General features: G+C 64.1%; 2 protein-coding genes across 2 annotated transcripts in view; one reads left to right on the plus strand and one right to left on the minus strand.

Annotated features, from left to right (window-relative positions):
- Positions 1-3522: 3522 nt before the first annotated feature.
- RPUSD1 (RNA pseudouridylate synthase domain containing 1) lies at positions 3523-6722 on the minus strand. Its single transcript, XM_010835307.1, has 6 exons — positions 6572-6722; positions 5846-6032; positions 5647-5770; positions 5413-5515; positions 5141-5242; positions 3523-4708 (listed from the first exon to the last, which is right to left on the minus strand). The coding sequence occupies exons 2-6, from the start codon at positions 6025-6027 to the stop codon at positions 4293-4295; spliced, it is 927 nt and encodes a 308-aa protein (XP_010833609.1). The 5' UTR covers positions 6028-6032; positions 6572-6722; the 3' UTR covers positions 3523-4292.
- Positions 6723-6961: 239 nt separating this feature from the next.
- Positions 6962-11462, plus strand: part of CHTF18 (CTF18, chromosome transmission fidelity factor 18 homolog (S. cerevisiae)) — a gene marked incomplete at its 3' end in the record, with an annotated part of 7530 nt that continues 3029 nt past the window's right edge. The window contains exons 1-14 of the mRNA XM_010835317.1: positions 6962-7092; positions 7309-7503; positions 7584-7734; positions 7873-8041; positions 8399-8491; positions 8576-8628; positions 8757-8901; positions 9198-9407; positions 9914-10011; positions 10285-10408; positions 10494-10645; positions 10802-10895; positions 11133-11231; positions 11353-11457. Of these exons, the coding sequence (XP_010833619.1) occupies positions 7002-7092; positions 7309-7503; positions 7584-7734; positions 7873-8041; positions 8399-8491; positions 8576-8628; positions 8757-8901; positions 9198-9407; positions 9914-10011; positions 10285-10408; positions 10494-10645; positions 10802-10895; positions 11133-11231; positions 11353-11457 (1779 nt within the window). The remainder of the gene's footprint in view (positions 7093-7308; positions 7504-7583; positions 7735-7872; positions 8042-8398; positions 8492-8575; positions 8629-8756; positions 8902-9197; positions 9408-9913; positions 10012-10284; positions 10409-10493; positions 10646-10801; positions 10896-11132; positions 11232-11352; positions 11458-11462) is intronic.

An 11462-nucleotide genomic window follows, 5' to 3' on the forward strand; every position in this document is an offset into this window, starting at 1 on the left:
GCTGTAGACTCCAGACACGGGGTCCAGCCCACTCGGGGTCAGCCCCTGCAACTGAGCCTTAGAGCACAGGGGTGGTGCAAGGTGGGAGCGCCCATGTCTCCGCTCACCTCCATGACCCGCTCAGCACCCTGCCCTGCCAGCCACCCACTCTGGCAGCGACGCCCTCCAGGCAGATGTGTAGAGGAGGGGGTGGGGCTATACCAGGTGACGCTGCCTTGTCAGCCCCTGGAGGCCCCAGGCACAGCGGGCACCTGCTCCCCAGCCCCATGGGAGCAGGAGGCTTAGCTCACGGTTGGCAGCGGTCCAGCACACATCCCTCCCCACTCAGGGGGGCCTGGCTCAGGCATGATCTTGCCCTGAGGGTCGCGTGTACACCTGTACGTGTGCGCACCTGCACTTGACGTGTGTGCTGGCATCCATGTATGAGCACACATGCATGTCTATGCATCCCCAGGAGCACACACCCCTACATGCATACATGTGCAGGAGGTGCATGTGTGTCCCCAGCAGGGATCTCAGGCACATGTGGCCCCACTGTGGCATCTGGGTTGAGTGACATGTGTGGTATGTTTCTATTCTGTGGGTACTGGAGCAGAGCTTCCCATGCGTGTCCACACGTGTGTGCGCTGTGGGGCAAGGAGAGTGTGCAGGCAGCCTTGATGGGAGGACCATGCCAGTCACACATGCCTCGTGCCCAGCCTCTGGCTTTCACCACATCTGCCCCCTCCTGGCAGGGCCAGCTCACCCAGGGCCACATGCCCATCAAGCCAGCCACATACAAGCCAAGGCGCTGACTCTGGGAGACTGAGGGTTGGAGGGACCAGCTGAGGCCCACTCCCTGACCCCTAGAAGGCCAGCCACAGCATCGACAGCTGGAGGGCACCCAGAGCCAGTGGAGACAGTCCCTCCCTCCTGAAAGCTGTCCAGTGAGTCCCTGTCCTGCTGGCCCAACAGTGACCCCTAGAGTCTGTAGAGGGTGGGGTTCAGGGGGTGGACCCCATGGGAGGTGGGCAGTCTCACTCTGGGCCCCAGCACTGACCCCCCGAGGCTGGCCAGTCAGTTCTCAAGCGCTCAGTCGTCACTTGGTGATGGGGTCTCCACCCACCCAAGAGCCCAGGCCGGGCGGAGGACACTCCCTACAGGTCAGTGAGTGCAGGAGGAAGACGCTCGCTACCCTATTTGGGCTCAGCCTCCAGGGCACCCCAGGCTCCGGGTGGACAGATGAACACAGCAACAAGGCAAGTGCCGAGCTGTAGAAAGGCCCTCTGTCCCCAGCTTTGCCACGTACTGCTCATGGGCTCTGCCCCCGCCAGCCCGTTTTACAGATGGGGAGACTGAGGCCTGACTGGCCAAGCAGGTAAGCGGGAGTGGGATTGGGCCCTACGGCCGGGTTGGGCTCCTGAGCTGCCAGCATCGTGCCCCTGGAGTGTGACATCTGTGGGCTGCCCACAGTAGGCTGTGGGGGGCAGATCGGCAGGTGGACCCCATGTCTGGGCTCTGAGGCCTTAGCCCAGGCGCCAGTGGTGGGGGGCAGGCTACCCCTAGGGAGCAGGTCAAGATCTGGCCCTGGGGGCTCTCAGAGGGGATGGGGGGGCTCTCAAGGGAGAGAAGCCAGGCTATGGGGCATCCCCAGGGCAGCTGGCACCCACGGGCCCTGCCACCCTCCCACCTTGCCTTACTGCCCCTGTGGCCGCCTGTCTGTCCAGTCCAGCCCTCTTGCCATCTGTCTTGTCGCTTGCTCTGCAGGCTCAGCCCCTGGGCCCTGAGCAGGCTTGTGCTCTGCAGTGGGTCCTGTGTGCCCTTGGCTTTCCTCCAGGCCCTCCCCACCAGTAGGTCCCACCCTGCCGCCCAACAGTCAGGGTTGGCCCCAGGCCCCAGCCTGGCTGACCTCCCAGGCCCCTCGGCACTAAGCAGGTCCTGAAATCTGGCACATGGCAGCGGTGGCTGTGTGTCCCCGTCCCTGTGGCAAGGTGGTGAGGGTGGGGTGGGGGCGGACTCCTGGCTCCGGAAGGGAGGGGGTGGGGTAGCCTTTGGCTCCCTGGCCTCACCAGCAGCTTCCTGGGACCCGAGGGTGGTGGACAGCGGTTCCGCTGGCCCGCTGGAGAAAAACGATTCTCTGTCCTGGCACGGGAAACGCCCTCATGAGTTCAGGACCTGTGCTCCAGGGAGACATAACAGGAGCCCCGCCTGCCCCACGGTGCCCAGTTGCTGGGGCACAAGGACAGAGACTTGGCCACTCCCTGGGGTGCTCTGGGGTGGCCCGGCCTGAGCTGGGTAGGGAGGCCACCTGCAAGGGAAGCTGTCAGGATGGTCCTGCCGCAGCCGCAGCCCCTGTGGGCCCAGACCCTCTGGCAGGTGCCAGCAGCTAGGAAGCAACAGGGTGTGTCCGAGGGACTTCCAAAGTCCCCTGCAGGCCCAGGACAGGTTGTGAGGGGCCGGGGGCAGCAGTGAACCCTGTGGTGGCAGCAGGCATGATGGCTGAGCGGGAGGTGTAGCGGGTGCGGCTGCGAGGGGGCCAGGGGAGGGGCCGGAAGCCTGCACTAGGTGGGCTCATGGCGAGTCCTTCAGGAACCACCCTTCATCCTCCATGAAGACTCTCACCAGCGCGGGCTGCGGGCGGAGCCTGCACTGGGGCTGAGGGGCTCAGGGGAGCCAGGCTGACACGGCCCCTGAGGCTCCGCAGGGGCCCCAGGAGGGGAGGAAACAGGTAAGTTGCTGGGTTAGGGTGGGGGCGGCGGGTGGCAGGGAGAGGAGGGCAGAGGAGGAAGACAGTGGGAGGGAGGTGGAGGGGCCATTCTGGTGAGGACAGAGGGGCTGGGAGTGCAGGGAGGGGAGACTATCCCGCCCCACCCCAGGTTGACGGAGGCTGGCGCTGGCCCGCCGTGGTAAGCATCTGTCTGTGCGGGCTGTTGCCCTGTGGACGCCCCCAGTGCTGTTAAGGATGAGGGGATGGAAGCGCAGGGAGCAGGGGCAGGGTCTCAGAGACCCTTTGGGCAGGCAGCTGCCTCTGGCTCCACCCTGGCTGAGCTCTCGCTGTGATCACAGCTGGGTTGAGCCCAGGAGCCCCACAACAGGGCCTGTCTGCCTTAGCCAGTCAAGAGGAGGGGCCTCGCCTGGGTGGGCACAGTGATGTGGTGTGTGACTGCTGCCAGGAGGCCCATGCACGTGCCACCCCCCGCCCCTGTCCCCTGCCCTGTGGCATTCTGAGATGTTGGAATTCCCAAGGTTGGCACTTTCTGGGCAGCAGCTCTGCGGGGAGCCCTGGCGGATGCTCTGATGCTTTTGTTGGGGACCTGGGGGTCCTCCAGGGATGCAGCTGACCCAGCTTCTGTGCCCGGCCCCCACAGCAGGGCTGCAGGCTGTTCTCTGCATGTGGGGGGTAGGCAGGTCAGCAGCCAGGACCACAGGGTCCATCCAGGCTCCTGCTGGGGACCTAAGGCAAAGGTCTGCCCCATGCAGGGGTTGTGGTGGGGGACCAGCCCCCCCCGAAGCTCCCACATCAGGCACGTTCACAGCCATTTGCAGGTTGTCATTGAGCATTTATTCTCCATCCTCAGAGCCCAGCTGGGCCTGCAGCTGGGCCGCGTTGTTGGGATGGACGGACTGCCTGGATCCCCTGGCTCCAGGCGGAGGTCCTGCCTGGGGACTGTCAGGCAGGCGGTAGAGGCAGCAGCTGCAACGAGGGGCCTGGAAGACCCCATGGGGCAATGCTCAGGGCAGGCCTGCAGGAATGACATGTGGTGGGGGTTGAGGGGGCTGATGGCACGTGTGTGGCTCACACCCACTTCCACGCGAGACGCTCAGCATGTGAGTGGAGGGGCCAGAATCTGGCAGAAGCAAAGGCACAAGGTAGGACCAGCCTGGCACGGGGGGCGGGGGTCAGGGTGTAGAGGTCTGCAGACGGAGGACCCAGCCAGGCTGGGGGTGGCGGGCACGGAGGTCCAGGCAGAGCAATATGCAGCAGGGTGCTCTGGGGGGTGGGGTAGGGGGCCAGAAGGAGCCCACCTGAGGCTGGCCCAGGTCCTGGCTCTGCCTCTTGCATGTTGACCCAATCACATCTACAAGTCAGTCCCTGGAGCTGAGGCTCTAGAACCAGGGAGGCGCTGTTGAGGCCATTTGGAGAGCAGTGTTGGGACGGAGGCCAGTGTGGGTCCTGCAGCCCAAGAGTCCTGTCCTCTGTGATCGCAGCTGCCCAGCTCTAGGCCTGGCCGCTGCAGGGACTGTCCAGGGCTCTGACCAGCAGCCCGGCCCTGCAGGTCCCAGCCTGCTGTTCCCATCCTAGTATGATGCTCTCAGTTGTCTGGCTCCAGCGTCCACTCCGATAGCCACTGCAGGCAGGAGGCCCGCTGCACCTCTGTCTCGGGGGGTGGTGGGGGCCGGCCTGGCCCAGGTAGGGGCGTGCAGGGGCTGCAGGGCCCGGGGCCTCCTTCTGAGGGGTCAGGGTCTGGGGCGGCCCGCAGGACCTGGACGAGCTCGTCCAGGGGCTGCAGCAGGGTATGAGGGCTCCAGCAGGCATCGAGGGAGGGCACAAAGGGGTCGGGCGTGCAGGCCTCCACGCACTCGGCGCTCGTGGGGATGCGCAGGTAGAAGGCGTGCAGCATCATACGGAATGGCTGGTCCTCCTGGCCCAAGGCCTGGCCATAGGTCAGGTCCCCCACGATGGGGTGGCCAAGGGCGCTGCAGTGCACACGTAGCTGGTGCGTCCGGCCTTTGGGGAGGAGAGGGGGGCAGTCAGGTGGGAGCACAACCCTGTGCCCACCCCAAACCCATTCACATCATGCTCAAGTGCTGTCCTTGAAGCTTCATGCAGCCCCTGGGGACATTAGACCTCCCTGTGCTTCGTGCCACAAAGTCAGAGCTCAAAACAGAAGCGACTTCTGGGACGCTGCTGGTGAGGGCAGGGCCAAAGCAGCGCCCAGTCAGCTGAGAACCCAGACCAGAGAGACCTTGTGTGGGGCAAGAGGCTGCAGATTCTGAGGTTGCATGGGGGGCAGGGGTGAGCCTGGTCAGCATGCTGGGGGCTCCCGGGCAGGTTCCTCCCCTGCAGGATGGGGACACTGTGGTGCCCTGTGCCGGGAGAGGCCAAGGCAGGACATCGTCAGCAGGGAGCAGGGGCCCTGGGCACACAGCCGGGACACACCTGTGAGGGGCTGCAGCAGCACTTTGGAGACTGGGTCACCCGCATACAGCCCGTGTTCCAGGACCACCAGCTCTGTGAGGCTTGGTTTTGGGTTCTCACAACCTGAGGGGAGCGAGGCAAGCTCAGAGAGATAGCTGGGGTTAGGGTTAGGGTTAGGCCACTCCGGGGCCGAGTCCACTGCAGCCCGGTCATGTGGCCTGGTTGCCCCAGCTCATCCAGGGTCCCCTCTGGACGGCTGTGTCCCTGGTCCCTCCACCCCCTGTCCTCCGTACCCTGTGTGCCTTCAATGCACATGGTGTGGGTCCGGCCTTCTGTGCTGTTCTTGCCGATGGCGTAGCTGATGGTCATTCGGCTCTCCTGGACGTGCCCCCGCACCTGCCAGGCAGGGGGTCACATGCTGCTCATGGGGTCACCCGCCACTGCTGGGAAGCCCACCTGACATCCACAGCCTACCAAAGTGGACGGAGGGTCGGAGGCTCCTGCCCCAAGGACCAGCCCGGCCTTACCAGAGCCAGATAAGCCTTGGTGACTCGCCGGTCCTTGAAGCACCTGTATGCACTGCCTGCGGCTGCCTTGTTCAAAGCCACACAGAGTGCCCCGCTGGTGGAGAAGTCCAGTTGGTGGCAGAACCTAGTATGGGGCAGAGGCTCAGTGGTGGCTGGGTTGGGGGCTGCTTCCCCGCCCAGTGGAAGCCACTGTGGGTACCTGAACCCGTAGTAGGTGTCGGGGTCGGCCAGCTCTGGGAAGCGGTGCCGCAGCTGCTTCTGGAGGGTCAGCGTCTCCCGCCAGGCTTTGCTGTCGATGCGTACGTCCCAGTGCTTGTTCACCACCAGGAAGTCATGGCTCCGGTACACGACACACAGATTCTCCACGCTGCCTGGCTCCATGGTGGCTGCAATGCGGGGCAAGTGTGTGGAACGGGGTTATGGGCTGCCTAGCCCGCATCAGAGCCCTGCCCACCTGGCCTTAACACCCCTGCTCCCCAGGGCCGTCGGTCTGAAGCCACTGATGCTGTCGGGCAAGCTTGTAGACCGACTGTGTGCCTGCACTCCCAACCTCTGAGTGGGATGAGCAGGGCGTCTACTGGTTGGGGGCTCTGGCTAGGAGAGGGCAAGCTAGTGGTGCCCTGAGTTCTGGCTGTGGGGCGGTCCTTCCCAGACCCGGGCCTGTGGGGATAAGCAGTCCTGCCCTCCAGCCCGCTCCCACGGATTCTTCCCGAGGCGGGCCACAGACACGTGATATTGGCCTTTTCCTGAGTGGGGCGGGTACAGAGCAGGAGACGGGGCCCTTTCTCGCCCACGCAGACGCCCCCTGCTCTGGCTCCTCTCCGCGGAACTCTCGCCTCCCGCGTCTCATGGACACCGGCGGAAGGGTGCCCGGTGGACTCCCGCTGCAAATCCTTCCCGCGCCCCTGCCCACTCCGGGATCGACCTGCAGCTGGGCTGCGCCGTCCGGGCTTCCGATGCCGCGACCTGTCCCTGGTTCCCGCACTCGGGTCCCGCGCCTCGTAGCCCAGTGGTACCGGATCAATAATTCAGGCCACAGAGGTGCGCCTGGCCGGGCCCGGCCTGCGGTCTCAGCCCCGCCCACGTCCCGCCCACGGCACGGACGGGCGGTCCTACTGACCAATGGAGAGCGCCCGAGTCCCGCGGCTCCCCCTCTGGCGTCAGGGCTCGGCCCCGCCCAGCGTGCATGCGCAACCCCGCCCACTCCCCGCCCTTCCTCCTGGCCAATGGAGCGCGCCGCCGGGCACGCCGGCCGTTGATTGGTGGCACCGGGTCGCTGGGGGCGGGAGCGGCGCGCGGGGCGCGGGAGGTTCGGAGCCAAGTCCCCGCGGCGGGCGGCTGCGCATCCAGCAGCCATGGAGGACTACGAGCTGGAGCTGTACGGCGTCGAGGACGATTTCGACAGCCAATTCGCGGCCGAGCTCGAGGTGCTGGCCGAGCTGGAAGGTAGGCGCGAGTATCGCCGCGGCCTCGTCCCAGGTAGCTCGACGGAAGCCTGGCCCTCGCGGGGAGTCCAGGAGGGCTGCTCTGAGGGCCGCGCAGGGGAGAGGCCGCAACCCCCTTGGAGAGAGCACGGCCTTGCAGCGGCGCCGGCCGCGGGGGCTGTGGCTGTGTGTGCAGACGAGCTGCTCTGGATGACTGCTATGGGCTTTCCTTCCGCAGGGACTGCCGCCCTGTCGCCTTCCAGGGACCCCCGGCCCACTGTGGGCCGGCCCCGCCAGACGTTCGAGGAGGCAATTGTTGGAGGGGACGCTGCCATTCACTGTTCTCCAGGCGGACCTCCAAGGAACAGCAAGGGCAGTGTCAGGAAGAGGCATCTGGCTCCTGACATCCAGGGCGACAGATCCCTGCCCCCTAGTACGTTTTTGGGGCCCAGAGCATAGGGGTGGGGTGCGAGGCTGGGGAAGGCCCTCTGTTCCTTCCATGTGTCTCCCCAGCTCCCCACATCAAACGGTCCAGACTGCAGGCTGTCAGGAGACTGAACTTTAGGTCGGAGGAGATGGAAGAGATGACACCTCCTGATTCCCCGACTCTGGACATCACTCCCCCACCAAGTCCCGAGATACCTGATGAGCTGTTGGGCGAAGGGTGTGTAACTTGGGGCAGAGGCGTCTCCAGGGGCATTGGAAGGATCCCATTCCTCCAACAAGGGCTTGGGGCCTGGGGCAGGGCTGGGTCCATGGCTCTTCCCTGAGTATCCCCATAACAATCGTGGTTCTCTCCCAGGCCCTTAGACTCTGGGGCTGATGCGGGTCTCACTCAGGCCTCACTAGCCACCCGCAATCCTGTTTTGCGGCGGCCCCCAGTCTTGGAAGACTACGTCAATGTGACCTCCACGGGCGGCGACCGGGCCTTTCTGGTGCTTCGGGCTGACCCAGTGGGCACTGGGGTGCAGGTGGGTGCCGTGTAGCCACGAGCCGGTACATGGACCTCACATGCTCACTCTGACTCTGGGTACCCTTCTAGAGGTCACCCTGCCTCTGATCTTGCATTCGGGAAGGCCACCTTCTTTCTCTTCCTCCTCCTCCATCTTTTCTCCCCTCTTTCTTCTCTTTTTTTCTACCTTTTCCTTCATCCTTCTCCTTAGATCTGCTGCCATTCCAGTGACCCCTTGGGGTCACTGGAGCTAGAAGGGGCTCCTTGTGGCTGTGGATGCTAGGGAATGCCACATGGATCCCTGAGCACCGTTGGGAGGGAGCTGTGGCAACCCCATAACTAGAAGGGAGTGACTGATGCCCGCTTTCCCCCACAGAGCCCTTTCCGTGACACCGGGTGGCGTGGCCGTGGCCAGTTGGACCTGCTGGGCATGCCCTTCACTTCCCTGAAGGAGAAGGTCGACAGCGAGGTGGGGGCTGCTGGGGTTTCCTGGGAGGGAAGGAGTGGCTCCTGGGTGACTGGTGGCTGAGCTGTTTTGATCTAATTTGCACAGCGGCGACGGCGACTGCTGGAAGAGGCCCAGCGGCTCTCAGACATGCTGTGCAGGTGACACGGGGGCTCTCCACCCCAGGATCCTCGCTAGTCCTTGGACTGCTGACCCCTAGTGTGCATTCCAGGGGGGTAGTCCCTGCATGGGGTTAAGGCCCAGTGGCTCAGGGTATGATGCTCTCCAGTCTCAGGTCACAGGAGATGGAGGAGGAGACCCAGCCCTCAGGGGCACCTGAGGAGGAGCCAGCTGACAGCCAAGATGCCTCCCAGCATTGCCTCTGGGTGGATGAGTTTGCACCACAGCGCTATACGGAGCTGCTCAGTGATGACGTGAGGCCTTGTTCTTGCTCAAATGTGACTGGCTTCTTTGTTGCTGAGAGAAAAGAACTCAGGGCCTAATAGGTCCTTGTGTTGCCAGCCCACAGGGGTGTCAGAATTTAGGGGAAGGATTTGATGAGCTTTGTTGGATTGTGTTGGTAGATAAAGAAACTGAGGCTAATTTGGGCCTTTCACTGGTCACTCAGCCTCAGCGTCCCTGCATGTGTCTCTGGGCTTTAAAGAGTAGAGTGACATGAGGGGCAGGCATGAGGAGACCCCCCACCCAGGCCAGGCCTCTCTTTTTTCAGTTCACTAACCGCTGCCTTCTCAAGTGGCTGAAGCTGTGGGACCTAGTGGTGTTTGGCCGAGAGAAGCCTGTCCGGAAGCCTAGGCCCAGTGCAGAACCGGCCCGTGGTGGCAAGGAGGCCACAGCTTCCAGCAAGTGGAAGAGCCATGAACAAGTTCTCGAGGAGATGCTGGAGGCTGAGCTGGACCCAAGTGGGCGGCCCCGGCAGAAGGTGAGTGCACCTGACTGCTCTGCACACATGTCTAATGGCTTATTCTGGGTGGCTGGTGCCTTTGCAGCCTCGGGGGGCCATGAGGCACATTTACTGCCCCCGAGGCTGTGATGATGTCATTGTCTTGGTGTGGAGTGTCAGCAGTTTGAGCTAGGACGCGAGTCTTTTCTTCTAATGACTTAGACAAAGTCAGCACTACTTGAAGGGCCCTGCATCTTCCCACAGTGATTACACTGGAACGTGGGTGGGTTTCAGGCGTCAGTCATGGCAGTAACAGTTGTGTCTGTGTCCGATCTCAATGCCACTCACCTGACATGAGCCTTTATTGTTTGCGCCACGAGCAGGCGGGGGCTTGTCCTCCTTTGGTGATAGGGGCAGGGCAGGGCAACATCCCCTGGCACTGCACTTTGTGGGATGGGATTTTGTCTCTGGCATTTGGGCCAGGGACTCCCAAAGTCTATGAGGCGGGGCGGGTTGCAGCACATTTTCTCCTGTCCTGGCTGCAGGTGGCACTGCTGTGTGGGCCCCCAGGGCTGGGCAAGACCACCCTGGCCCACGTGATTGCGCGGCACGCTGGGTACTGCGTGGTGGAGATGAATGCGAGGTGAGGGGGGAAGGCTGGGCCTCCCTGTGTCCTAACGTGTCTGGCCGACTGGGACACAGCCCTGAACGCCTGGTTTGGAGGTGGGGTCTGGTGTCCCAGGTGCATGAGGCGGCATGGTCCACACACCTCAGGGCTCCTGGGACTTGGCGTGGTGTCAGGGGGTGGCCTTGTGTAGTATCTTTGAGTGGTAGGCGTGGGGGCTCTGCCCTGGGGGACCGTCTGGCTGGGGACACTGGCTACCCTGACAGCTGCTCCCGGGCCTCCTGGTTCCAGTGATGACCGCAGCCCTGAAGCCTTCCGCACACGCATCGAGGCGGCCACGCAGATGGAGTCCGTCCTGGGTGCTGGTGGGAGACCCAACTGCCTGGTCATCGACGAGATCGATGGGGCCCCCACGGTGGGCCTCCTGGGTAGGCCGGCAGGTGGGCTGGTCGTCCCGCAGTGGGGGGCTATGATTCACTGCCATCTCCATGTCCCCCCAGGCTGCCATTAATGTTCTCCTGAGTGTCTTGGATCACAAGGGCCCACAGCAGGCAGGGCCAGGGGCCCCATCTGTGCCCACAGGCGGGGGGCGGCGGCGCCGGGCAGAGGCAGGGCTCCTGATGAGGCCCATTATCTGCATCTGCAACGACCCGTGAGTGGAGGGGGGGCCTCGGCTGGGGAGGGGCTTCTGTCGGGTGGGCGGGGTCTCCACTGGGAGGCTTGTTCTTCACTTCCCACTTCCCTCGCTGCTGGACTCAGGTAGTGCCCTGGCCAGGGCCGGCTCACTATGCATGCCCTGCTTCCGCAGGTTCGCGCCCTCTCTCCGGCAGCTGAAGCAGCAGGCCCTCCTGCTACATTTCCCGCCCACGCTGCCCTCCAGGCTCATGCAGCGGCTCCAGGAGGTCTGTGAGGGTTGCCCTGCCTCTGCCATCCGCCTGTGGCCCCCCGGCTACCCCCAGGATGTTGGGTGGAGGTCCCGGGCCAGTTTGTTCTCTGGTTGTGGGTGGTTCCAATGCGCAACCGAGCTCCTTCTGCAGGGCTCTTCAGCCTTTGCTCCCCGTCGGATAGGAGCTGTTTCTAGGGAGGTGGTGGCTACAGGGCAGGGCTAGGGGTACACTCATCCTCCCACCCCTCTGCAGATCTCCCTGCGGCGGGGCATGCGGGCTGACCCCGGCGCTCTGGCGGCCCTCTGTGAGAAGACGGACAACGACATCCGCGCCTGCATCAACGCCCTGCAGGTGGGCAGGTGGCTCTGGGGCAGGGGACGGGGCGGCCAGCGCCCCCTCCACATCTCCCCTGTGTCCATTTCCTGCTGGAGCTGGGGTCAGCCATCCTCACCCTCCCTGACCCCATGTCCAGTTCCTGCACAGGCGGGGCCAGCGGGAGCTGAGCGTTCAGGCCGTTCAGAGCACACGCATTGGCCTGAAGGATCAGCGGAAGGGGCTCTTTTCCGTGTGGCAGGGGGGGCG

This window comes from Bison bison, unplaced genomic scaffold, assembly GCF_000754665.1.
Source record: "Bison bison bison isolate TAMUID 2011002044 unplaced genomic scaffold, Bison_UMD1.0 scf7180017845509, whole genome shotgun sequence".
Lineage (NCBI taxonomy): Eukaryota > Metazoa > Chordata > Mammalia > Artiodactyla > Bovidae > Bison > Bison bison.

Excerpts from the sequence above, each read along its gene's own strand:
- RPUSD1 (XM_010835307.1), bottom strand. The coding sequence starts at position 6,027 with ATGGAGCCAGGCAGCGTGGAGAATCTGTGTGTCGTGTACCGGAGCCAT. Across the intron at positions 5,516-5,646 it reads CCAAGGCTTATCTGGCTCTG|GTGCGGGGGCACGTCCAGGA; the intron begins GTAAGGCCGGGC and ends CCTGCCTGGCAG. Across the intron at positions 4,709-5,140 it reads GCTGCTGCAGCCCCTCACAG|GCCGGACGCACCAGCTACGT; the intron begins GTGTGTCCCGGC and ends TCCTCCCCAAAG.